Below are 27,867 nucleotides of genomic sequence, written 5' to 3'. Positions count from 1 at the left end.
TTCACATTATACCTATTGAAGAATTTAGTAGAACCAGAAAACCCACAGGCCTTTATATCATGCCAATAGAATGATGTCTCTCCCCAAATTAAAACACCAGAACTTCCTGGTTTGGGAGGAGGAGGAGGAAGAAGAGGAGGAGGATTTTAATCTGAATTACCCATCCACACCATGAGTACCTGGACACCCGGAAGGCAGAGTAAAAGTGAAATTGACAGGGCCTAAACACTGTCTACTCATATTTAGGACAATATTGTTTTTAATGACTTTGGTGTTATATTTGATGTTTTCTGAATTGGACCCTCCAAATTGTTTTTAATATTGTACTTTAATGCTATAACCTGCCCTGGTACCTTAGGGTGAAGGGTGAATAATACAAACATACATAAATAGATAGATAGATAGATGATAGATAGATACATTAAAATTACTTGCCAAGTTAAATCTCCCTGCCTTTTAACATCGCCTGCTTCTAAGTAAATGTGCCCAGAAGGGGAGCCTTATATGAAATTCTGGTATACAATTTTACTCAGGTATCTCAGGGTGGATCTTACTAATTATATCATGCATTTGTTAATTACTGTATATCCTGCTTTGAATGCCAGTTCTTAAAGTAAGTTTCAAATATGGCAACAGTAGATCCACTCTAAACTATAGGAGCAGTAACACAGGAACATTAAAACAACCTGCCCTCAGATGTTAAAGTGTTCAGCATCCAGATAAAACAAATGGAGGTTATATCCAGCTAAGTCCTAATACTCAGAGTAGATCCATTGAAATTCATGGACCTAAATTAGCTATGTCCATATTTTTTTAAAGGGTTTTTCCTTTTTCACGATCAAGTGGTATATAAATTTTATGAAATAAATAACGTGCATGAATTTCAGTGGGTCAACTCTGGGTAAGGCTTGGCATTGGGTATTAACCTGGAAAGCACAGAATGAGGTGGCACAAAGGGACTGTACCATTACAAACTGGGTATGGGTGTGCTTGTATCAGTTTTGGAATCCTCTTGCGTGCAAAATGGACTCTCCTCCCAGGCGGCAAAGGAGCACAGAGGAAATAAAAGCTAAACAGTTTCTCACTACTATTATTGTTATCATTGGGTGGGTGCATTCCAAAGTAAGATCCCCCCCACTTGTGGTTTGAAGTGGCACTGTCTACTCCAATACCTTTTTCTATTTTGCTGTGCAGATCAGGACTTCTTGTACCCTCCAGATATTTTGAACTACAACTCCCATCACCCCTGATCACTCGTCATGCTGGCTTGAGCTGCTGGGAACTGTAGTTTGAATCATCTGGATGGCACCCTCCCTTCCTATCAGACAAAGATCTGGAAAATGTTACTAGGTATATGAGTTGATGGAGGCAAGGACAAGAAGAGCTGTAGGTTTTCTGTTCTGGCCCATCTCAACAAAACTCTAAGCAGTTGTATGGTTGGTTCTGAATCTACAGCAACAATAAATGAATATTTTCTTTAGTGTTTTAAGAATGTAGTATGACAGCTTTCGGGTTATACCAGGCTCTCTGCCAGACTGATGCATAGCTCTGTGATACTCAGAAGGTTGCATCAATTGTATTGAGTAATACGTAAAATGGGATTGTCTGGCTTGCTCTGTTTTTCTCCTCAAATTGCTCCAAACCATCAGGAGAAGCCAGGGAGATTGAAAATAAGTGAAATGTCACTTGTTTGATTCGTGCAGGCTATTTCTCAAAAAAGAACAACACAAATCAAGCATGCATAATTGCGACCCAAAAACAAAAGCCACACAACAGCACCCCTGTGACCCAAAATCTGGGAGGCAGAGAGACAGGTGTGCAAAGTTTTGAGTTTCAGGTAAGCTTTCAGTCTGCTGAAGAATGCTGTGACATCTGAAAGCTTGCGAACTCACCTTCCAACTTAACTTGATAAAGTGCTATCCATTATTGGGAAAATATGTGAGCTGTCACCTTTTGGTACAGAGCTCTCTCTCGCACACACACACATACCGAGAAGTTAAAGTTTATCTTTCAATAAACTATAGCTCCGGGGGTCAATTTTATCTATTAAATGTATAACCCTTACTGTATTTGCTGCCACGCAATATTAAGAGAGAATTGAGGGTTTAGATTTCTGAGTCTCCACATTCAGTGTTTAATACCTGAAATTATGCATGCTATGGAGAAAGCAGGTAGAGAAAAGGTCTTCCTCTCTCTCTCCTAACACTAGAACTCCTGAATGTTTGAAGATTCAGAACAGACAGGCGAAAGTCATTATTCACATAGTGCAAAGTTAAACTCTGGAACTCACTCCCACAGGAGGCAGTGATAGCCACCAACCTAACTGGTCTTAAAAGAGGTTAGGGCAAATTCAAAGAGGACAAAGAGGCTACCAATGGCCACTAGCCATGATGATTATACTCTCAGTCTCTACCTTTGAAAGCAGCAATGATTCTGAATACCAGTTGCTAGAACCCACAGGGAGGGAGAGAGCTCTGGTACTCTGCTTGTGGGCTTGCCAATGGGGCAGCAGGCTGGCCGCTGTGAGAAGAGGATGCCTGGTTAGATCCAGCTGAAGACTCTGACAACATCTGCAGGTCTTCTACATTCGCAATGCACACTTTTAGATTTAGCAACCCTTCTACACAATTCACTCGCTAGTCTACAGGGTGTCGTTATAAGTCCAGATTTGCAAATACTGGGGATCAGGGACATCCCCACCCCCAATGATCCAGAAGCCACTTAAGCCGCCTGCAACATTTCTGCAAAGACCAGCTTCTGCTGATGGGGCAGACAGAGCCAGAAGTCAAAGCTGCAAATTCAGCTTGAGACTCAGGCCCGGCTCTCTCATCACACACAGCTGAAGTTGTTTTTGGCCTGTCCCACCTGAAACTGCAAGAGGACGGGTTGGGGGTTGGGGAGGAATTTGTGTAAAAAGTAAAAAAAAATCCAGAGTAAACCTGGAGAAGGGATCAAACTCCAGCTTCATCTTGGATTTCTGCATCCAGGGATTTGCCTATTTATTTCTTCCTGGGCCTCTCAGTCTGAAACAGGACGACAGAACAAAGGCTATGCAAGCTTTAGAGTGATGCAGAACGCTTTCTTGGGGAGTCACAAAACGCACGGAACCCGGTCTGTGCTTTTGAGCGCGTGCATTGAGTTATTTGCCCGCCTCTTAGCCTGGAGGGGAAGATTTTGGTCTCAAGCTGGCCTGTTTGTAGATAAACGCATCCCTAGATTAGTTCCTCCCTCCTCCCCACCCAATTACAGCATTTCATCCCCCCCCCTTCCCTCTCCCCGTTTGCGCTTTTTCCAAGTTGCCTTCTCACCTGAAGGGACCGTGCTTCGGTCGCAATGCCCATCCTTCAGCAGTCGGTCCCGGATCTCCCAGCTAAACATCCCGGGGTTTTCTCGTTTATACTCTTCGATTTTCTTCTCCACGTCGGGAGTAGCGACCTGCTTTTGGGATCAATGCGCCGTCGGGAAAAGATCCGAGGTGGGGTGGGGGAAAGAGGTTTGCAGCGGGTGGGGCAGGGGGAAGAGAAAGAAAAAGGATTCACTTTTAAATTTTAATTTTGGGGAGCGGGTAAAGGTGTGCCCTCGCCTCAGCCCACGCGCCTCGCCATTCAAATGTTCTTTTTAAACGACTCCCAATTAAACACTACTCAGAGTAGACCCATGGAAATTCCTGAAACTTAGCCAGCCAGATCTGTTAACTTCAGTGGGTCTACTTTGAGTAGGACTAGCAGTGGCTACAACCCCCTCTTAAAATTAAAAAATACATAAATAAGATCCGTTTTAGTGTAGAATTTATTCTAAGGGTGCTTGCATCCAGCCTTTGGTGGTTTCCCAAATTCCCCCCCACCTCAGGAAAACCTCCCAAATCCAAACTACTCAGCCCCCTCTCCTTAAATGCTTCTTTAAAAAAAAAGCCCACCGCCTTTAACCAGAGGGTCCTTATTTTACAACTTTTGATGGTTTCCCAAACCCCCCAAAAAGCCCAAATTTGTCAAGTCAATATTTTACTGTACCTCTCTACGCATTTACCTAGGAGTAAATCCCGTTGTACGCCGCAGGACTCGTTTCCGAGGAATTTCCCCTAGGGATCGGGGCTTCGCGCGGGGGCTTACTTGAGAGTAAGGGGACCGGTCCAGTTCCACCCTGGGATCCTTACTCAGAAGTAAAGTTCCATGGGTTTCAATGGAGCTTACTCCTGAGTAAGCGTGCCTGGAGTCGGACAGATTTCCCCGCCCCAGCCTCTTACTTCTAAAGATACATATTTTTTAAAAGATTTTTTTAAAGATTTTAAAAGATTTTTTTAAAAATGACTCCGAGTGTGAACGATTATAAATTAGCTGCAGATATCATCCTTTATCCACTCTGCTATGATTTATGGTTGTAAAGTGAGATCAAATGAGGAACTGACAGATTTCGCTTTTCTCTCAGTAAACGCTTCCTATTTTGAGCTGCCTGTCGGAGATGACGGGACCATAGCCCAGAGGCTCATCTCATGATAAATAACCATGAATGCAAAAAAAAAAAAAAAGAGCAGCCGGAGGGCCCCGATCCGGGACACGTCTCCCGAGAGAAAGCCCGTCCGAAAATCCTTCCTCAACGGACCATAGCTAAGAGCTACGATACCGCGCAACTTTTTCTTTTTTGTTATTCGGAAGTAAGCCCAGTCGTGAGACATAATGGGCAAACTGAACCGTGTCTGCCCAGATTCCGTGGGGTTTTTTTTTTAGTCCCCAGGTAAGCGAGGCTGGGGTGGCAGCTTCAGGGAACTAATTAAGCTGCCATCTAGCTCCGTATTGTTTGCACTGGCAGGTAGCAGCCATGGAAATCAGGTAGGGTTGTCTCGCAGCAGCCCTACCTGGAAACCCGGAAACTTCTGCACACGTACAAGATGTTTTCCCTTCGCTTTCGGGGTGCGTGTCTAGAGAAGGGCCCCCCAAAAAGAGGCAGGGGAGAAGAGGTGAAGGCAACCCCCCCACCCACCCCGCGCGTGCACGCGTGCCCGAGGTAGCCACCCCGGGGACTCCCATTCACTCACCCTGGGTTTGCTTCCACCGATGGCTCCTGGGCGGATGGAGCCGGTCTCCTGGTACCTGCAGAGGATTTTGGAGACGCAGCCGTGGGAGACGCGGAGCTGGCGGGAGATGACGCAGGGCCGGATCCCGTGGTGGGCCATTTCCACGATCTTGTGGCGGATGTGATTGGGGAGGGGTCTCCCGTTGATGAAGACGCCGCCCAGCTGGTTGACCCGGCCTTGGCCCAGCGGGGTAGAGACTGCGAGGTAAAGGAGAAGAGAGGGAGAGGGAGAGAGAAGGCAAAGGTGACTTTTACCTGCGGGTTCCCTCGGGTTAAAGCCCTTATCACACTTTAACCGAGGTAAGGCTGCCCTCCTTTACCTACCCCGCCTGAATTTAACCGGATTTCGGACCAGACCCGTATCGCGGAGTAAGTCCCGACCGAACCCGTTTATTGGCTCACAGCATAAGTGGATCTCGGGACCAGATCCACCGCAGTCTCCCTTTTGTGATGCGGAGCGGGCAACACCTACTTTTGTACTCACTTCGTTTTATCCACATATTCCCGGTAGTTATAGATAACTTGCTGGGTGTATAAGGAAGCACCTCTATAATCTAGATCTCGCCTATTTGAATTTAGAGACAAACTTGTTATCTGGATCGGCAAATTTATCACTGTCTTGAGATGGGGAAGAAAGTGAATCGGGTTTTTATTTAGTACAGGCTCACACAACACGCGCGCACACCCTCCTTTATTGTCAATACAGTTACTCGGAAGTAAGGTCCCGGTCCGATTCACAGCGGAGCTGGAGAAAACTAAAGAGGGCGAGGCCGTTTCTGACTGAACCCAGTTCAAGTTTAGTTCCGGACTCAAATCGTGGCTGATAAGTTTATTTTATTTTATTTTAAAAAGTGGGGAGCTGAAAGATAAAATTCACAACATTCTGGTTCCCGATCCTAACCATGTTTGTCCGGAAGTAAGTCTCTACGATTTTTTATTTATCGAACTGATATCTAAGGGGAAGGGAATGAACGGAGGATTTTACAGCAATTCGGATTACACCGAAGCGTCCATCACCGGCGCGTTTGGTCTGGATTTGGAGTACTCCAACGGAGGACCCACTCAGAGGCCTTATCCACAATCCACATAACTAAAGACTTGGAGGAAAGCGACTATTTTTGGGGGTGTCCCCCCTCAATCTTAGGAAATTTCACCCCCCACAAAAAGTTCTATGGTCTTTATCGATGCGGATTCTGGAAGAATAAAGCTCCCCTTGAACCCAGGTCCAGATAAGCAGGAATAAATTCTGGTTACAATGAAACGTTATGAAGGTGAGCCTTCCTTAAATATCTCTGCCCCGTGGTAACATCCCTCCTTTCTAAAATTTCTCGCTTTTAGAAGCCAAAGGGCTGTTTTATGTTCAAACGACACGCGGGCACGTGAAACACGCCTCTTTCTTTTTCCCAACCCCTCCTAAGAACCACACCAAAATCAGGGCTTTGGGATCGCGGTCCCGATCAGAATATACTTTCCTGCTTCAATTACGAGGTCTAAACCGAGTCGAGGCCCAAATGATCGGCACTCTGTGTATGCGTCAGAGACAGCTTACAAAGACAGGTTTGAGAACTTTCAGTGTAACTGGCAAGGCCGTGTGCTGGGGCGGGTTTTTCTCACACTCCCCCCCTGAAAACATATTTAACTGCCAGCTACTGCCTTACACGCGCTTGCTCCAAGAATAAGCCGCAGGGAACAAAGAGGAACCACTCTTCCTTAGGATCGCGCTGCGCGCCAAACACTCGCGCAACAGCATCCTAGGCGCCAGCTCCTCGGGAGTAAGGCCCGCTTTATTCAGCCAGGCGTGAGCTCCCTCGGGAGCAAGCATGCCCGGATGACCCCTCAGAAAGGAAGCCCCATTGGGCTTTTGTGGGGCTTACTCTCGCGTAGACATGCCCCCCAAGACTCCTTTGCAGCCAGTTTCTCCCTTTAATGTCTCTGACGGAGATCCGAACCTCTCTCCCCCGGGAGTTTCACTGAACCCAGGAGGAGAGCGGCGCCCGGTTCCGGGGTTTTCCTCTCCCGGGGTTCATTTTAAATACAGGACGTCGGGACCAGTGAAAGGAATGGACAGCGTTACCTTCGGCCCATCCCTTTCAGTGGGTCTTCTCTGAGTAAGTTGGAGGCAAATACCAGGCGCTTTGTCGCTTTCCCACAGATCGGTCTGCGCCAAAACTTCTCAAAATTCCCCTCCCCTCCTCCTCCCCTTAACCCCAATATATATTTTATAAATGGTTCCCTGGGCGCCTCTCCAGCTGAGCGCGCAGACATCTGTTTGCGTTTCCCTCTCAGCTGCCTTGATCTCTATCTGTGTAAGGTTGTCCTTTTTCTTCGTCTTCTCTCGTTTGGCCTACACGCGCCCCCTGCAAATAACAACCACCAACGTCTTCTAACCCCCTCTCCCCAAACCACTACTTTTGATAAACTACAAAATGTCCTTTCTCCCTCATCCTTACCCAGCTTGGAGAACGGCGCCGTTATAGAAACCTCATGCCCCCCTTTCTGTGATCTGTTAGGCTTGAAAACAGCCAAGGTTTTTTGGGGAAAGTGTTTTTGTGTTACGTATTTCTGTTCAAACATATACTGTATGGAGACACACACACATATAAGGAATACCTGTTCATCTTTACATAAATCAATTTATATGCATATATAGAAAGAGTTCATTTCAGTATATATAAATCAGGGATTATCAGTATTTAGTGATTAACCAAATCATAAATGGGATCCAAAGTAAGCTCGCTTTTATATTTTTATATGATGCTTTTTATGATGCTTTTATACACATATACAGATAGTTCTCACATAAAATAAAAGTCTATTTTATACGTGTGCACGCTTCCTGATATATTTTTTAAAAGTATTCCATAAAGCCAAATCTGCGTTATGAAAAGCGCCCATCTTCCCAAGCGCTCTTTCTTAGGACTCCAGCACTTGAATGAGACCCGGAGAAAACTTTCAAATATAAATATTGCTTTAAGCGGGTATTTAAAGTCACATATTCCCCCAATTTTCTGGTAGTGGAAAAGTAGACATGAATTTTATTTTGAGGGGTGGTGTGAGAGAGAAAAGTATTCGGGTTTCTCTCCCCCCCTCCTCCCTCCCTCTCTCTTTTTAATATTTCTTCCTCGCTTCGAGGATGGTGGCTCCCCATCACATTTGGAAATTGGGGTGGGGGAGAGAAAAAAAGAGACAGGGATGGGGGGTGTTATATGATGGTCTCTCTTTCTCTTTCTCTCTCTCCCCCCCTCTAACCCGCGACTTCCACACTTCTTGGCGGAGAGGAAAGTGGATTCCTGTCCTCGCCTGGCGGTTTAATCAAGAATCACGCGCCGCTAATTCGGAGTCACTCGGCGCGCGCTGTCATTAGCCACAGCTCAGCCTCGAGTGGGCTCAGCCTGCCTCCGAGAGGCGCCTGGACCGGCCGGCCGCTCCGCCTCGTCATTATTCCCCATCACGTTGTGCAAATATTTTGGTAATCCCCCTGATCTCTTTTTCCCTTTCCAGCGCCGCTTCACTTCATTTGCTCGCAGAAAAGGAGGCCCTTCACTCCAAATCCCCGCGGCGTGTGGGTTTTTGCGCAGCCGGCGTGGGTCCCCTGCCTGCTCGCCCCCCCCCCACTGCCTGCTCGCCCACTTGAGCACGCTCTCGGCTGAGCGAGCTTTGCTTTAATAAATGCAGGGAAGGGGACCCGGAGTTTGTTTAATTCTGGTTTGGTCGCCAATCAGGGGACCTGTGGGGGGGCGGGGGAGAGACTGGAGAAAATTGTGTGGGTTTTTTTTTTAGGGGAGAGATGTCGGAAAGCCGCTTTCTAATTACTTCTCGCTCTCATTCAAATATAAAGAGAGAGAGGGGGGTGGGAGGTTGTAGAGGCGAGAGAACGTGGGAGTAATTGACAAGAGAAAGTGACAAGTTCTTTCCGAACCTTTGGCGCGCCCAACGTTCCATCGCAGACGCGCCGGGTCGCTTTCACTCGCTTCTCGTTTTTAAACCGAAAAATATCATCGCCGGACTTTGGTTTTGGGGTAAGGGGCGGTGGAGGACGAACAGACATTTTCATGCAAACGGCAAGCGGGGGTAAAGGAAGGGAGCCAGCTGCGCAAAGTTCATTCAAAAGCCCCTTCCAAAACGGTCTGCGACGAGTCAATGGCAAACGAAACAACCCCACAATATATTATATATATATAACGACCACAGTTTGGAAAATTGGTGTCTCTTTAGGATTTGGAGGGAAACTTAGGAATGCCAAACGGCAGCGAGAAACGCCTGACTCCTTCCATCACGCGCAGGCTGGCTCGCAGAGTGAAAAAGACCCGCTTTGTCCCAAACGCGCCTACCCTCGCAAGCAGGCGGTTGTAAGCGCCGTCTTTACTCAGGAGTAAGCCCGGCAAGAGGGCTTCCTCCCCAGTAAAAGGGGACTGGCTTTAGGGCGGTTTCCAAGCGCGCTTTAAAAACGAAACTTCCTTTTGAACAAATGCCTCCTTTTAAAAAATTAAGAACACGGGCTGAAAGTTTAAGAGAATAATGGCGAAAAGTTTAAAAATGAAACGAATCGGAAGGCCCCGCTAAGAAGGAAAATCAAACGCTAACATTTTTATTTTGTAATTAAATTCTTCTTTTTTTAAAAAAAACAAGTATCTAACCTGAGAAGGGAAAAATGAGCCGCCTGCTTACCTTCTAAAGGAAATCCGGTGCGGGGATAATTCTGTCCGGGTGCTGGGCGCATCATCCTTGGTACTGTCCCAGGGAGCGCAGCCATACTCCAGACGAGGCTGCTGGGATGAACGGGTGGGTGGGAGGGAAGGAGGAAAGGGGGGGCCGCTGGGATGGAAGGTTTCAAGTCGAGAAAGCCGGAGAAAAAAGGGGAGTCCAAATCTTTGCAAGAAAAAAAGTGTCTATATAATTTTTTTTTACCAAAAAAATGGGGTGCGGGGAGAGAGAACGTGGAGAGAGACAGAAGGAGAGAGGACCCCTCCTCTGGTCTGTCCCCTCTTGGAAAACCTCAGTCACTCGCCTCCCCCAAAGCCCCCCCAGAGTTTAAAAAAAATGAAAAAAGGGGGGGTTGAAATTGACCAGCTGGAACTGAGCTTGCGTCCTTTAGGAATGCGCGATGAAGACTGTGGAGTGAAAGCGAGCAGAGGTTGAATTTCTTTAGAGGAGGATTGTGGAAGGTTTTCTCCCCCCCCCTCCTTTGCCTCCTTCTTCCTTCCTTCCCCCTTCCTTCCCTCACTCTTATTTTGCGTGCGTGTGTTGCTTCTTTTTTGGGGGGGAGGAGAAGAAGAAGGGGGGGTGTCTGATGACTGCTAGGATAGGAAGGGTTGGAAGTTGTGAAGACGGGCTGAACTTTGGCGCATCGGGGGAAATGCAAGAAAGGGAGACCGAAGCAACTCTGATAGGCTGCGGAGTGGGGATTTCCTCCCCCCTTTCTCCCTTCTAAAAAACCTCCTTTTTTTATTCATGAGCGCAGAGAAGGGAGATTTAACTCCGAGGCTTGAGCCAATCGCAAACGGGCTGGTGTGTCCCCCCCGCATCTCCCAGACCTACGGTATATCTAGAGGATTTGTTTTTTAAAAAGTGGGTGGTGGTTGTCTCCGTAGGAGAGAAAACGGAATCTTCCCCTATATATCTATATATATTCTTAAGTGCTAGTATTCCGATCATTTCTTTTTTAAAAAAAAAAAAAACTTTCCCAAAGTTTACCTGGGGAGGCGGAAGAATGACGTCCCTTCGCTCCCCCCCTCCAAGAAAACAAACAAACCACTATTTCGTCAAAAGTAGCCATTTCCCAGGACAAATGAGGTTTTTTGGGGGGGCGAGGAAAAGGGGAGAGAGAGGGGGGACCTTAGCACTCTCCCCTCAACTCCGTCGCCCTAACTCCTCCAGGGACCGCTTCTCTGCCCCCCAACTTATTAGAATAGAGGTTTCCACACAAAAATAAGCAGTCATTTCCCCGCTAAAGGGAGTCTAGGAGGGACATCAATTCTGTCCTAAGCAGAAGGAAGTGATAACCGGGAACCCCCTTACCTCAATCCAAGCCTTAAACCTGGGGAGAGAGACCCGTCCACCTTGACTGCATCATACATGTATAATATATATTTGAGAGACAACGTCTCCTCAATAGGTTTCAGAACAGCAGGAGCAGATACGATTCATACATCGGGACCCACAACTCTTCCAGTCAGTCAAGGAGGTCTTCCTGCCTTCACACCTAGCAGGTATTCCCCCCCCCCGAAAATGACTTAAGGGCAGCTGTGAGTCGAGGAAGGGACCCTCATTTACCGGTAGCTTTAAGCAGCTGGAGGATCGCTCCCCTCGGACCTCTGAGCAGGAGAGGGCTTGCTTCCGAGTAGACTTCGCAGCATGGCTTCTCTGTTAACTTGGAAGGCAATAGACTTTTGTGGAAAAGAACAAACATATCAATACTGTACTAGGATTTACTTAAGAGTAACAGCATGGTTAGAAGCGAGCCAGTGGGTCGCTCAGCCCCTTTTAAGTCTCTTTCCCCACTCCATATAATTTCTTGAGAGTTAGACACTCAGGTGTAAGGTCTACACGTCTTTCTCTCTCCCCCCTCCCCACTTGGCGAATCGATTTTTGTCGGCTGCTGGTTTCATGGGGTCTTGGAACGCGAAGATCGCAGCCAGGCAGCCCGGATCCTAGCCACGTGGATCTGGCAATAAGGCCCCACTCGTGTTACCTGAAAGAGCTCAAGATCGTTCAAGAGGCGCAATCCGATCCTATAATTCATATATACTCCGGGGAGGGGCATGTTTCAGTGAATCTGGTGCGTGTGTGTGTGTGTGGTTCGTCTCCTGCGCAACCTACCCGGCGAACAACAGCCCGGGAGCAGCCAGATTCCATGCACGTTTACTCGGAAGCAAGCTCTGTTGAGCTCGATGGGAACGTTTTCCCGCGAAGCGGCGCCTAAGGATAGCAGCCCTTTCGTACGCACGTTCTCTCGGAGTAAGTCCTAGTGGGTTTCACGGCACCTAGGACTGCAGCCCCCCATCCTATACACGTCTCAATCGGAAGCACCACCGAGGTCAGCGGGGCTTATTCCCCCTTCCCACAACCGAGAAGCATTTTCTGAAATGAAAAAAGAACAACCTTTCTCCGTCTCTTACCCAGAACTAGTTAAGGTTGCGTGTTCCAGCTTTTTCTTAATAATTATCATTATTAACCCATACCCCTTTCCCAGCCGAAGCACAATAGCTAGATCTTTGACATTAATACCAATAGGAGTAGGAACATGTGAATCATCTTTTTCTAGTCGATTTGGTTTGTTTGGGTCAATTTAGCCCAGGCTACGACGTCCCTCCTCTCCTAAACAGCGATCATAATTCTCTGAAACCCAGGACAGTGGCAGGGGCGGAGAAGGAGGGGTGAAGGCAGCTGGTCTCCCCCCTTCCTCTGAAGCTTTAAGGAGGATGACTCCATCCCTCCTTCCCAGCGGGCACCGACGCCAAAGCTCCGAAGTGTCCTTTGTTCCCCCCTTCTCTCTCTCTCTCTCTCTCTCTCTCTCTCTCTCTCTCTCTCTCTCTCTCCGCTCTTTCTTAACCCCCCCCCCCAATCGGAAAAAAACTTTTGCAAACTACACTAAATGGAAGCCAAGCACCTTTCCTTTTCCTTTAGCTCGTTGAACCAGCTGGTCTGAAATTATATATCCAAACACACACACATTTTCAAGCAAATGAGCAATCAAACACAACTTCTTGTGTTAAACCTTTATCCTGATTTTATATCTGACCAGCGCCTTGGGCGACTTACTCGTTAGACAGACTTTCCCTCTCTTTAACTGACTGTGCCGATTGATGGGAACCGGAGCTCTTCCCCGAACTGAAAATATTTTCAGAATCTTCCTGGGAAGAAGCGAGAGGTTCCTTTTCCACCACCGCCAAGTGATGGGGGGGGGGGCGGGGAATGAGAAGTTGCATAAACAGGTATATTTCTTTTTGAAAGTGTGTGTGCGCGCGCGCGCAATATATAGAGATATATAAATGTATACCATCCATAACTGATCCGCTTCCCTCTCCTTTGACACTTAAAAGAGTAGCTACATTATTATTATTATTTTAAATACACCCCGCCACTCCTCTCGACAGCAAAGGTATGCATGCACAGCCCGCTGTTTCCTCCCAGTAGACAATTCCGCGGGAATAGGAGTGGGCTGGGGCCTCGTGTGGTGTACTGTGAAGGGGAAAAAAGACCCCTGTTTATATACCCCCCGTCCCAATTCTCTTGCACATCCGTGGGATGAAGAAACTGATGGTTCTCTCTGCGCTTCACCAATGCAACATCACAGTGGTATTTATTCGTTGGGGTAAGAGGGACGCTCAGCTCAGCGCTATATCAAGGCAAATGATTCCCAATTTAATCATAAATCGCGATATTCCACAGACCTAAAGGGGAATGCAGTTTCGATAACCTTTCTCATCCTCTCTCTCGAAAGCTCAGCGAGACATTAAATTTCACAAACACCCCCAACCCCCCGAAGGATTTCAAAGAAAACATCGCTGGAGATAAGAGCGATAATAATAAGATAGATTCATAGAGTCATCTAGTCCAACCCAAGGCCATGCAGAATTCTCAACTAGATCTTACATGACAGATGGCCCTTCAACATCTGCTTAAAAACCTCCAAGGAAGGAGAATCCACCACCTCCCTAGGGAGTCCACTCCGCTGTCGAACGGCTTGTACTGTCAGAAAGTTATTCCTGATGTTTAGTCGGAATTTCCTCTCTTGTAACTTGAAGCCATGGGTTCGAGTCCCACCCTCCGGAGCAGGAGGAAAACAAGCTTGCTCCATCTTCCACGTGACAGCCCTTGAGCTTTTTGAAGATGGCTACGATCTAGCGATAAGGATGGCAACGGGCAGACAGGTGTTTTGCGAGTAAACGCGGAATATCGATCTCGAGAGAGAATAAATAAATAAATGCAAAATATTCTTATCTCGTGCGGACTCAACGGTGGGGCTCGATCCAGGAAAAAAATATCAATCAGTAAAAAAAGAAAAAAATTATTTCAACTGGTAGGATAGGAACACAGGGTTCACTCTCCCGTTGAAAGAAAGGGGGTTAGATTTGACTTAGAGGTGAACTCAAGTGCAAAGACTGCGCAACTTTATAGAGGCCATCCCGGAACAAGGAGCTTGCGCGGGAAAACCCGGAATTCCTGGAGAGCAGCGACTCTATCGGGACTGAACGAGACTGTTTTGTGACTCATCAAAGTGTGGATTGACTTACTAATGACAGGAGGACTGTGCTATCAACACCTGTTTTGTTTTTTTACTTGTGACCGAAGCTATCACCCTCTGCAGATTCCTGCCTTTCGTTTCCTTCTGATCTCGCTGGTCAACCACATGCAGTATATTCCTGTAATTCAGGATATAACACTTATTCCCAGAGACGCTCTGGCATTCCACAAAAGCTTATGCCAATATAACATTAAGTCTTTGAGGTGCCACAAGAGTCCTGGTTGTTTTCAAGGCCTTCTGAAGAGCTGGACCAGACCTGTGTGGTTCAGATCTAGTTCAGCATCCTGTTCAGGCACGGGATAACTTCTGACTGACTAATTATCCCTGGCTGAAGGTCCCATTTGGATCCCAGACCACGCACATTTCATGGGGAGTATATCGCAGCAGCTTTTCACTGAAACTGTACTGGAACAGTTGCTTTCTGAGCCACATGCAAAAAGTCGTGGAGAATTTTGCAAAACGATTCCATCGCAGCGTTACTAACCAGGCTAGCAAAACCATGATTATCATTTTTGTTTACTTATTGCTGCAATTATATCCCTCCTTTTTCTCCAAGAAGGCACACATGCTTCTCTTTCTCCCTCTTTCATGCCTTCCGTCCTCTTTTAGCTCACAACAACCCTGTGAGGTAGTCTCATAGAATCATAGAATCATAGAGACCACAAGGGCCATCGAGTCGAACCCCCTGCCAAGCAGGAAACACCATCAGAGCACTCCTGACATATGGTTGTCAAGCCTCTGCTTAAAGACCTCCAAAGAAGGAGACTCCACCACACTCCTTGGCAGCAAATTCCACTGTCGAACAGCTCTTACTGTCAGGAAGTTCTTCCTAATGTTTAGGTGGAATCTTCTTTCCTGCAGTTTGGATCCATTGCTCCGTGTCCGCTTCTCTGGAGCAGCAGAAAACAACCTTTCTCCCTCCTCTATGTGACATCCTTTAGAGGCAGAGACTAGCGCCAGAGTCACCTCGAATGAGCTTCGTGGGCAAGTGGGAAATTTGAACCATGGTAGTACTAATACTCCTCTCCTCTCCAGATGTTTACTTTGAGCGTCTGGCTATTAAATAAGGAAGAGAGAGGACAGAGCTTTAGGCTGATGAAGGCGCAGGTGAACCCAGTCCTCTGCCTTCTCCAATAGAGAGAAAGGACCAGACCCCTCGCCTCGACAGCAATGCCTAGTGGGAAGGGTTGATGATCGCGGCTGCCACCCCTTTGGAGAGGTGGGGCCGCCTTCTCCCGCGATGACAGGTTAACGACTCCTTTATCGACTCCTCTTCCCATTCTATATTAGGAAATCGGAGAACATTAATTTTTTTTTGGGGGGGGGAGAATAAGAAATTTAGAAAACACCGCGCTTAAGGAAACTCTGTGGCAAATTGGGGAGGGGGAGAGAGGAGAGAGAAAAAGAGTAGCCACGCGTGTGCCCAGGGTCTCCTGGTGGCAAACAAATTTCATTTTATACATATTTTCCCCTCCCCAACAATTAAGAAGCCTGGGGCGTGTGTGAAACGGCGATTTCACAGCTGAAGCTGGCCAGAGGAGAGGGCTATGGGAGATCTGGAAGACGGGGCGAGAACCAAAGAGGGGTAAAGAGGTTTTTTCTTTTAAGAAAAATAAACATTTCCCCCCCTTTTTTCTGGCTTTAGTTATTATAGGTTTTTGCGCTACAAACAAACAAACAACCTCTTGTTTGGTGAACCGCCTGACGCTCCTGAGAGGCGGCTTAAAGGAAACAGAGACGCAGGCGGGAACTTTGCAGCCCTGAGCGCGTTTTTAACCCAGAAGCCTTTCTCTCCGCAGTGAGAGCCAGTGTGGCATAGTGGTTAGACTGTCGGACTAGGGTTTGGGAAAGATCAGGGTTCAAATCCCTTCCACTTAAACCATGACTTTGGGCCAGTCCCTGCCTCTCATTCTAACGTACCTCACAGGGTTGTTGTGGAGATTAAAGGAAGAGGAGGAGGAGCACGTACTTTGAACTCTTTGGAGAAAAAAATAGGATGTAAAGAAATGAAATGAAATAATGAATGAATGGGGGATCGGTGACGCAGGGGATCGGGGCCGCAGGAACACTTGATCTTCCTTTGAGGAGGAAATGGGAAGGAAAACGGAATATGGAGAGAGAGAACCATCTAGGCTGCTCCCAGCTCCTTGGAAGAAGGTGAGATATAAATGAAGTTAATTGTTTTAAAGTCAAATTAATATTGTCATTTTAAACTGCTGTTAACTGGCCCTGGGACGTTACAGCGAAAGGTGTGTGTGTGTCCAGCTTAAGAAGTCTAACAAAGGACACTCCCATAGCAGGACCATTGGATGACGGGAATTGTAGTCCAAGACCCAAGTTTGGGAAACCCTGCATTGGGCACTAGGAAAGCAACATCAATAGGGTTCTGTGAAATGTTTGTCCTATATAAAGCCACAAGAATGACGGTAAATTATTACTATCATCAGTATTCATTGCATTTATATATCGCGTTTTTCTTTAAAGGAGTTCAAGGAGACTCACGTGGTTCTCCACCTCCTCATTTAATCGACACAACAACCCTGTGAGGTAGGTTAGGTAGTGACTGACCCAAAAGGAGCCTCATGGACAAGTGGGGGCGGATTTGAACCAGTCTCCCAGGTGCTAGGACAACACTCTAACCGCTACACCACATTGGCTTTCTTAGTTGTGATCATTAAGGATAATGGATCTACTCTGAGTAAATTCCCTTTGGGGGAATTTTCTGTCGTCATCCCCTCCCCGCCTACTCGAAAGAAAACCCCATTGAGTTGAATAGTGCTTACTTCCAGGAAAATGCGCTGCGTAGGATTGTTACCAGGTCAATGCCATTCTGCTTGAACTCAGGTGGTTAAAAAATCCTCAAAAATACATATTCTATATGCCCTATCCCTGATCCCAGCAAATCTTTCTCTGGGGTGTACCAAGGAATAGATTTTAGTAAAGCAAGCTTCAGTGAAAGGCAGCCCTCTAATATAAATATATCAGACATTAAAATAATGGCAAGAAATTGAGTTCAGCCCTATACACATGGGGTTAGCCCTACTGAATTCAAGGGAGATTTACATCTAGGTGAAATTTGCACAGGATTGGACTGCCACTGGTTGCAATCCTATTCGCACTTACTGCGGGTAAGGGAGTGGAACTTACTTCTGGGTCAGCCTACATCGGATCGGGCTGGGATCCTGTCCACACTTACTCGAGAGTAATCCCTGTTGCGTTCAATGGAACTTTAATTCTGGTTAAATATGCTTTGGAGGGTGGTTTTATAAATAGTAAGGTCCATTGCACATTTATTTGAGTGGGAATTACTCCCTAGTAAACCTGCACAGGAGTGAGTGTTACATTTCACTCCTCCACTTTCTATTTTCTCTTGCTTCCTCAGTCAGATTCTCTTCTTTCCATCACTGTCTTCCTGCTTTCTTAATCCTTATGGCATGTTTCTGGGTGATAAAGATAGTTGATCGGTCCTCTTAAAATAAACTTTACTGCTAGGAGATTTTTATTTAAGTGGAAGGGAGCACCAGGCATATTAAGGCATTTGGGTGGTCAGTCTCCATAACCTCTCTCCTCCACTTTCTCTATTTTTCTCCCCAAATCAAGCTGCCTCATATGTGGTTTGAATTATCATGTTCCCACAGAATAGACAATCTAGAATCGTAGAATTGCAGAGTTGAAAAGGACTTTGAGGGTCATCTAGTCCAACCCCCTGAAATGCAGACATCTCAACTATAGCATACATGTCAGATGACAACCCAACCTCTACTTAAAAACCTCAAAGGAAGGAGAATCCATGGCCTTCCAAGGGAATCTTTTCCACTGTTGAACAGCTCTTACTGTTTAGTTGGAATCTCCTTGTAACTTGAAGCCATTGCTTCTGGTCCTACCCTCCAGAGCAGGAGAAAACAAGCTTGCTTCATCCTCCATGTGACAGCCCTTTAGATAGTTGAAGATGGCTATCATCTCCCCTCTCTGTTTTCTCTTCTCTTGCCGAGACTCCAATTCTCTCAACTGTTCCTCATCAGGCTTGGTTTCTAGACCCTTGATCATCTTGGTCGGACTCCTCAGCACATGTTCTAGCTTGTCAATATCCTTCTTCAACTGTGGTGCCCAGAACTGAACGCAGAACTCCAGGTGAGGGACTTCCCTTGATCCGGGCACTAGATTTCTGTTGATGCAGCCTAGAATAGTGTTAGCTTTCTTTGCTGATGCATCACAGTGTCCACTCATGTCCAGCTTGTTGACTAGATTCCTTCACCGCCTTATATTTGTGCAGCCTAAATGTAGGAATTGATGTTTCATTTCCAGGGACCTGGGATCCTGATCTCTGGAGTTCTAGAAAGACAAGCATGTTTAATTTTAACACAGAATGTGAAGCCAAAAGTAGACCTACTCAGAGTAGACTCACTGAAATCAATGGACATGGTTTGCTTAGATCCATTGATTTTCAGTGGGTCTACCCCTAGTATGACTTAGTTGGGTACCACCCTATTTAGTAGTTCTTGCAATATACTGGGAGAGACACATATTGCTTAGCCAGGTCACTGAATTTAGATGGTAGTTTGTCTTTTATGGACAAATGGCCTTTGGGTACCTAGGTATTTCCAATGAAAGAGGGAAATGCTTGGGTAGCATCCGAGTTGTACTCAGAGTAGACCCATTGACATTAATGGACCTGTTCGTCATGTTGGTTATTTTACCCTGTTCTCTGACTGTTCTCTAAGCCAGGTGCTGGGAACCTTTATCCCTCCAGATGCTGCTGAACTACAACTCCCCTCATTTATGGCCATTGGTTATGTTTGTTGGCACTGATGTAAGTTGTAAGGTAAAGGTAAAGGGACCCCTGACCATTAGGTCCAGTTGCAGATGACTCTGGGGTTGCGGCGCTCATCTTGCTTTATTGGCCAAGGGAGCCGTCGTACAGCTTCCAGGTCATGTGGCCGGCATGACTAAGCCGCTTCTGGCAAACCAGAGCAGCACACATAACGCCGTTTACCTTCCCGCCGGAGTGGTACCTATTCATCTACTTGCACTTTGACGTGCTTTCGAACTGCTAGGTTGGCAGGAGCAGGGACTGAGCAACAGGAGCTCACCCCGTCGCGGGGATTCGAACCGCCAACCTTCTGATCGGCAAGCCCTAGGCTCTGTGGTTTAACCCACAGCCCCACAATTGCTCTGGGCCAATAAGTCACAGACTTTGTAAGATTCATTATCACCTCTTTCACTCACCAGAGCATCCATCAGTTAACCTGGTGCTTCAGCAAATGACATTATTTCTCCTGCTCTAGGGAAACCTGCCCCCCAAACCACCCCCTCAGAGCAGTGCTCCTCTGACTTCTAAAATGACTATTAAAATTACTCAAAAAGTTGTGATTTGTCATGGGAATCAGACCGAAGACTGGGGATGTATCACTTACTGGCAATCAAGCATCACACATGTCTGATCAGATCTACCGATACAAATGACAACGCCATTTTTAATGCTCCATGGCTAAAAGATGGAGGAGGTGGAAGAACACCCTGAATGTAGAGATCTAGCACATCTGGGAAAAAGGCTTTTTACAAGGAGTTGCCCCCAGGCCCCCACATCTGTGGGAAAACCTGGAACCTGGACCTATAGTCTGAAGTGGTACATTCTGTCCTACCTATTTGCAGTGGCCACCCAGATACCCATTATGCATAACAGCATAATTCACCCCACTTCTGATTCCCATCATGTCCAGCATCCTGTTCTTACAGTGGCAACCAGATCTCTGGCAAGCAGAAATTGAGCACAGGAACAACACTCTCCTCCTGATATTTCTAGCAAACTGGCATTCAGAAGCATTGCATGGACAGTCTGGTATAAGCCCACCTCTACTATTGCTCAGGATGCAGGTGGTGCTGTGGGTTAAACCAGAGCCTAGGACTTGCCGATCAGAAGGTTGGCGGTTCGAATCCCCGCGACAGGGTGAGCTCCCATTGCTTGGTCCCTGCTCCTGCCAACCAACAGTTCGAAAGCACATCAAAGTGCAAGTAAATAAATAGGTACTGCTCCAGCGGGAAGGTAAATGGTGTTTCCGTGCGCTGCTCTGGTTCGCCAGAAGCAGCTTAGTCATGCTGGCCACATGACCCGGAAGCTGTACGCCGGCTCCCTCGGCCAATAAAGCAAGATGAGCGCCGCAATCCCAGAGTCGGTCACAACTGGACCTAATGGTCAGGGGTCCCTTTACCTTTACCTTACTATTGCCTCAGCAGTGTGTTGCAGAATACACCCCCAAAAGCAATGCACCAACTCATTCCCAGTTCGCCTGTCTGCTGCAGGAGGTGACGGGTGTAGCTCCAGTGAGCCCATGGGACTCTCAATTGTGGCACCAAATCCCGAGCGCAGCCGTAATAGGATGTAAGCTTGTCCCCTTGTGCAATTACCTTATCGGAGCATAACATCTCTGGAATGAGCAAAAGCATTGTTTTCATTAAAGGCGTTCAAAACAAAACAGACCGCTGTAAGAAGATGCCCCTTGAATCTCTTATGGGCTTTGAACTTCTAAGGGGCTTTGGGCACAGCCAAGACAGATGGGGACATCTGCCCCCACCTCCAAGGATCTGGGTAGCAGCTCCCCATCAAAAGCAGATTAGACACGAGGAATGGCCTCCTCCTCAAGTCAGGCAGATTTCACCTTTGCAGCCTTGTCTCCACATACTGATTTTTTTATCAGGATCTAAGACGGAAACCGGTGCACGGGTGGCGCTGTGGGTTATACCACAGAGCCTAGGGCTTGCCGATCAGAAGGTTGGTGGTTTGAATCCCCGTGACGGGGTGAGCTCCCGTTGCTCGGTCCCTGCTCCTGCCAACCTAGCAGTTTGAAAGCATGTCAAGTGCAAGTAGATAAATAGGTAACCCTCTGGTGGGAAGGTAAACAGCATTTCCGTGCGCTGCTCTGGTTTGCCAGAAGCGGCTTAGTCATGCTGGCCACATGACCCAGAAGCTGTACGCCGGCTCCCTCAGCCATTAAAGCGAGATGAATGCCGCAACCCCAGAATCGGTCATGACTGTACCTAATGGTCAGGGGTCCCTTTACCTTTACCTTTAAGAGGGAAAGCACATTCATTTATTATTTTATTTATTAAATTTATATACTGCCCTTAATCTGAAGATCTCAGGGCAGTTCACAAGATAAAAACACAGGATTAAAGCACAAAATAGTTGAAACGAAAACAAACGAATGACCCAAAGGGTCAATTAGCTCAATACCCTGCAATGGAATCATAGCTAAAATATTTCTGACAGGTGGGATCCAATGCAAGGAAGCCCACCACGTTCTGAAGAAGTCCATTGCACTGTTCCTAAAGCTCCTCTGTTCAGGGAACTGAGATTGTGTGTGTGTGTGTGTGTGTGTGTGTGTGTGTATAACCTCTTTCCCACCCCCCAGCTCAGTACACCTGGGCCTCCCGTGTTGAAAAGGTGTGCAAGAATTGAATGGGAGCCTGCTTGCCTATTTGTCTAGGTGAATTAAAAACACAATCCCACTTCCCCAGAGGGATCTCTCGGTCTACATTTATGCATTTCATAGTCTTAACTTGTAAAATAGGACCCTTTTATGGTTACATAATAACTTCTCTCTCTCCCCATTTGAATATCAAGGCTTCCTGTCCTCTTTCGGATTCTGGTCTCCTACCTGAACTCAATTCTTCAATATATACTTTTTTGTTGGCCATTAATTCCTTCATCACGGAAATGAAATTCGTTTAATTCTCTATTGGGGTGGCTGAAAGAGATAAAAGTATGATGGCAAAGGAAATTCTCCCCCCCCATACTTCTCTCTTGTAGCCCCCCCCCCTGCCTTTCCCTCATTCATAACAATGTTTTGCTCACCTGGGTCTTAAAAAGACACCCTACTCCAAGGAAATGTCTTGCTTTTATTGTATATTTTAAATCATCATCTTCACATCTTCCAAACAATTCCAAATAAACAAATAATGTGTGTGTCTGTGTGATCGGAATGGGATAAGAACATGAAAACACTGGTGTTCCAGTGGGATGAGATGGAATCAGATGCTTAGCCCATCCCATCTCCAGATCTTTGGGATCAGGAAAGGTATCTCCAGGTAGGCCTGAAACTCTTGCCAGTCAACACTGGATAATATTTGAGCTGGGTGGAACAAGACCCATGCATTGGTAAGATCCATGCATGGTCCATGCATTGATAACCTTAAGTCTTGCATCTCCAGCCATTTTTAAAAAAAAGATATTTATTAAAGTTTCCAATTTTTTATACAAACAAAAAACAAACAAAGAGATTAAAAACAAACATATAGTTCATAAAACATACTTTTCAATAACAAATTTCTCTGACCTCCTCATACCTCCCCTTCTTGTATTCCATTTCAGATTATTTGTTCAGCAAATCCTTAACTTAAAGCATTACAGCTTATAATATCACCTTATTTTCTATCCAAAACCTTTTTTTCATCCGTGTTCCTTTATATCATTACAGCTAGAAACCACTCAATTTCAATCCAACATCATTCAGCATTCCTTAATTTTACAATATTTCTGTAAGTAGTCCTTAATTTTTTTCCAATCTTCTTCTGCCGACTCTTCTCCCTGGTCACGGATTCTGCTCGTCATTTCTGCCAATCCCATACAGTCAATCAGTTTCATCTGCCATTCTTCCAGAGTGGGTAATTCTTGCGTCTTCCAATACTTTGCGATGAGTATTCTTGCTGCTGTTGTAGCATACATGAAAAAAGTTCTATCCTTCTTTGGCACCACTTGGCCGGCCATGCCCAAGAGAAAGGCCTCTGGTTTCTTCAAGAAGGTATATTTAAATACCTTTTTCAATTCATTATATATCATTTCACAGAAAGCCTTAATCCTGGGACACGTCCACCAAAGGTGAAAGAATGTACCTTCATTTTCCTTACATTTCCAACATTTATTGTCGGGCAAATGGTAGATTTTTGCAAGCTTGACTGGGGTCATGTACCACCTGTATATCATTTTCATAATATTCTCTCTTAAGGCATTACATGCCGTGAATTTAATCCCGGTGGTCCACAACTGTTCCCAGTCAGCAAACATAATATTGTGTCCAACGTCTTGTGCCCATTTAATCATTACAGATTTCACCGTCTCATCCTGGGTATTCCATTTCAGCAGCAAGTTATACATTTTTGACAAAGTCTTAGTTTTGGATTCTAACAATTCTGTTTCCAATTTAGATTTTTCCACCTGGAAACCAACCTTCTTATCCAAATTGTAAACCTCCATTATCTGGTAATAATGAAGCCAATCTCGCACTTTATCTTTCAATTTCTCAAAACTCTGCAATTTCAGTCTGTCCCCTTCTTGTTCTAAAATTTCCCAGTATTTTGGCCATTTGGCCTCCATGTTAAGTTTTTTCTGAGCCTTAGGCATCTCCAGCCATTTTTGGACTACAATTCCCATCATCCCCGACCACTGGTCCTGTTAGCTAGGGATGATGGGAGTTGTAGTCCAAAAACAGTTGGAGACCCAAGTTTGGGAAACCCTGGTCTACACTGACCAGCAATGGCTCTCCAAGGTTTCAGGCAGGAGGTCTCTCCTAGCCCTATGCAGTGATGCCATTGAAGATTGAATTTGGGACCTTCTGCATTCAAAGGCTATGGCACCTTCCTACACACAGGAGCAGGTGACTGGGGACATGCTACCCCTCTGCTGAGTTGTGGTGCATGCCAATGGATCACAGTCTAACTTGTGTTGTTGTTTGTTGGGTAGAGAACAAAAAAACAACACACACAAAAAACCAACTGTGACTCATCTTGGGCGTGAGCCAGTCATCATAGCCAAGGTGCCACATGGAAGACTCTGGCCCTGTGGATACTTCTCCCATCACAACACAATTTAACTCTCATGGCCGCCAACCAGACCAAATCATATTATAACTGCATTAAGGGGAGCCTAAGCCTCTGCTTATTAGAAAGCGATTCCAGAGGAACATGATCAGAAAGAGAGAGAGAGAGAGAGAGAGCAGTTTTCAATTCATATTATGCTTGCTGGCATGGAGGCAGCATTACTGATGTTACAGGGGCTTCCAAAAGGTACTTTTAAAAGAAAATGTGTGAGGCAGGGATTTGCCCCCCTTCCCAATGGAGCTTAGGCCTTGTTACCCGCTCCGCCCCTAATACTGACCTTGGGCCCATAAGCTGGTGCTTGCTTTGCATGCAGGACCTCAGACCCGGGGTGTGTGTGTGAAATGAGCCTTCTCCCCAGTCTCTGTACCTAGAGAACCACTGCCTATTGGAGTGGTCAAGACAAGTCCATATGGGATATGGTGCCAAATGGATGTCAACAATGGTTTGGGCAATGTGAAAACCGTGGTTTGTGCAATGTGGAAACCATGGTTTGTGCAATGTGGAAACCATGGTTTGTGCAATGTGGAAACCATGGTTTGGGCAATGGAGCCTCCATGTTCAAAAGCAGCTGTACAGCTGACCACTAGGGGGCCAATGAGCTGCTGCTGCCAGGCCCTGTTTACAGGCTTCCAAGGCATGCTGGGCTGCCCTCTGTTGGGAACAGGGAGTTGGACTGGATGGGCCTGCCTTTGTCTGGCCCTGCAGGGCTCCCCCCTCTAAACGTCCTCCTAATTTCATTTCATTTTGCACAGTTCACTGGGCCCCCTTTGCAACTGCTGCCAGCGACTGGCGGGTCAGCTCAATTGATCCTCTCCTCTTTTCTTTGGCACTCCCCGGGCAGCTTCTAATTGCCTCAAACAGAGGAGGTCAGAAGGTGGGTGGAAAAGAAAGAAGGAAAAACACCACCCCAGTTTATGAGCTGGGATACTGAAGAAAGGATTTTTGATCTCCCCCCACCTGCCTTCCTAGTCTCCACCCGTCCCTGTTCCAAAGACACAGGCGTCTCCACCTCTTCTTTTATCTAACTCCTCAGGAGATGGAAGCCAGATCGTTTTATGGAGAGTTGGGCTTTTGTGCCAAGGCAGGAGGGATGAGTCCTGCCGCAACCCCTCCATGAACCACTCTTCTGCCATTGACATTATTCCCCTGGGTCATATTTGGCCTTACTTAACTTACAGTTCCAGGGACGCGGGTAGCGCTGTGGGTTAAACCACAGAGCCTAGGACATGCCGATCAGAAGGTTGGCTGTTCGAATCCCCACGACAGGGTGAGCTCCCGTTGCTCGGTCCCTGCTCCTGCCAACCTAGCAGTTCGAAAGCACGTCAAAGTGCAAGTAGATAAATAGGTACCGCTCTGGCGGGAAGGTAAACGGCATTTCCGTGCTCTGCTCTGGTTTGCCAGAAGCGGCTTAGTCATGCTGGCCACATGACCCGGAAGCTGTACACCGGCTCCCTCGGCCAATAAAGTGAGATGAGCGCCGCAACCCCAGAGTCGGTCACGACTGGACCAAATGGTCAGGGGTCCCTTTACCTTTACCTTTTACCTTACAGTTCCAGGGTCAAGAAATGAAGGGGGTTGGTTTCCCTTCCCTCCTAAGGATGAAAACCCACCACTGGCCAACCTACAAATCTAGGTGCAACCCCATTTGGAATACCGTGTCTGATTCCGGTTGCCACGCCACAAAATGGAAAGAGTTGGGGAAGTCTCAGGATAGGGAAGCCCAAACGGAAAAGTGGGGGATGGAGAGACTAACCTATGAAGCAAGTTTGCAGCATTTGGGGCTTTCCAGTTTAGAGAGAAGGTGAGTAAGAAGCGACAGGATAGAAATTCATAAACTTGTGCAGAGCATTGAGAAAGAAATGTGCCTCTTCTTTTCTCGTAATGCTTGTGGACGCCCAGTGACACTGGATGTTGGAAGATTCAGGAATAGATAAAGCAAAGGACTTCCATCAGAACCAAGTTAGACTGCGGAACTCACTCCCACAGGAGGCAGCGATGGATCCCAATTTGGATGGCTTCCAAAGAGGATTAGATAAATTTACGGAGAGAGCTACTGATGGCTGTTAGTTGGTGCTTGTCCATATAACCCTACTTTGTAACAGTTGCTGCTTATCACAGCTGTCCTGTAATATCACATATGGTATGTACAGTTTTTTATGGTTTTATATTTATTTTTGCTGTAAAATGTGTGAGATCATAATATTGTATTTATTTGCATTACCTAGAGCTTTAACTACTGATGAAGCCCAGGACAGCGAAACAAGGCCAATATTCCGGAAATCCTTGTCTTAGACTCTGTGAAAGGATTTTGCGGAACTGTAACAACCTTTCATGTGGATGGTTTGGACTTTATGAACAGACAGGTGGAATAGACACCATCACACAGATGGACCTTATGCATGAACCGACTATAGAATGATCTGATCCACTGGGTCTTCTGGTTTGTTCATTTGTTGAACTTTATGAGTTACTTCTGTTGAAATTTACAATTTGATACTATGAATAGTACACCTTATTTATCTAAGAACACAGCCGGTTAAGTCTCATGTGTTTATTGAGTATGCTTTACGTGACCATAGGTCTGTTTGTTGTTGTTTTGTTAACTGGAGGCAGCAATGTTTGTGAATAGCAGTTGCTGGGAACTGCAGAAGGGGGAGGGCTCTTGTGCTCAGGTCCTGCTGGCCACTTTTGACAAGTTGGGTCATTGCTGGGTCATTGGCCTGAACCAGCCAGGCTCTTCTTATGTTCTTATGTGTTCTCTCTTCCCTTGCCCTTTCATAGAGTCATAGAATTATAGAGTTGGAATGGACCCTAAGGATCATCTAGTCAGACCCCCTGCAGTACAGGAATGTGCAGCTGTCCCATACAGGGACTGAACCTGCAACCTTGGTGTCATCAGCACCACGCTCCAACCTATCCAGGCTGATCTGTTCCAAGAACATAAGGACACAAGAATAACCTGTTGGATTTGGCCAAAGGTATTGATTTGCAGGGCAGTCGCTGTACCATACTGGAGTCAGGAATAAATGTAAACCTTGCCATAGGAATTCGGTATTGCTGTGAAAGACCTACCTGGCGATTTGTCACAATTTGGCTGCACAGCAATCCATTCAACATTATCAGTTGATGTTTACTCTTTAAATAAGGGATGGGGAGCAGCTTAGCTTACCAGAAGTTGTCTGCCTCCATCTTCCTTCCACCCCAGCCAGCATCAACAATGGCTGGGGTGATGATGGGGTCTCAGTCTCTTCCATCTCTTCTATCTCTTCCATCTGAAACTCTGCTGCCACTGCTGCCGCTGCTGCCGCCGCCGTTGCTAATAATAATAATAATAATAATAATAATAATAATAATAATAATAATTTATTTATACCCTGCCCACCTGGCTGGGCTTCCCTAGCTACTCTGGGTGGCTCCCAACAGAATATAAAAAACATGATAAAACATCAAACATAAAAAACTTCCCTAAACAGGGCTGCCTTCAGATGTCTTCTAAAAGTCAGATAGTTGTTTATTTCCTTGACATCTGATGGGAGGGTGTTCCACAGGGTGGGCGCCACTACCGAGAAGGCCCTCTGCCTGGTTCCCTGTAACTTCACTTCTCGTAGTGAGGAAACCTCCAGAAGGCCCTCGGCACTGGACCTCAGTGTCCAGGCTGAACGATGGGGGGTGGAGAC

General features: G+C 46.4%; 1 protein-coding gene across 5 annotated transcripts in view; it reads right to left on the bottom strand.

Moving 5' to 3' along the window:
* The window catches only part of PAX7 (paired box 7), a 170,039-nt gene extending 159,575 nt beyond the window's left edge, over positions 1 to 10,464 (bottom strand). The window contains exons 1-3 of one of the 5 annotated variants that reach the window (XM_053401017.1): positions 9,739 to 10,464; positions 5,033 to 5,268; positions 3,309 to 3,438 (exon numbers count right to left, since the gene is read on the bottom strand). In XM_053401017.1, coding sequence (XP_053256992.1) covers positions 3,309 to 3,438; positions 5,033 to 5,268; positions 9,739 to 9,823 — 451 coding nt within the window. In that variant the 5' untranslated portion in view covers positions 9,824 to 10,464. The remainder of the gene's footprint in view (positions 1 to 3,308; positions 3,439 to 5,032; positions 5,269 to 9,738) is intronic. The other 4 variants (XM_053401016.1, XM_053401014.1, XM_053401015.1 and 1 more) reach the window with 4 other exon arrangements.
* Between the last annotated feature and the right edge of the window lie 17,403 nt (positions 10,465 to 27,867).

Source organism: Podarcis raffonei, chromosome 8 (assembly GCF_027172205.1).
Source record: "Podarcis raffonei isolate rPodRaf1 chromosome 8, rPodRaf1.pri, whole genome shotgun sequence".
In the NCBI taxonomy this organism is placed as follows: Eukaryota; Metazoa; Chordata; class Lepidosauria; order Squamata; family Lacertidae; genus Podarcis; species Podarcis raffonei.
The sequence above is the reverse complement of the archived record's forward strand: the minus strand, read 5'-3'. Positions and strand labels throughout refer to the sequence as shown.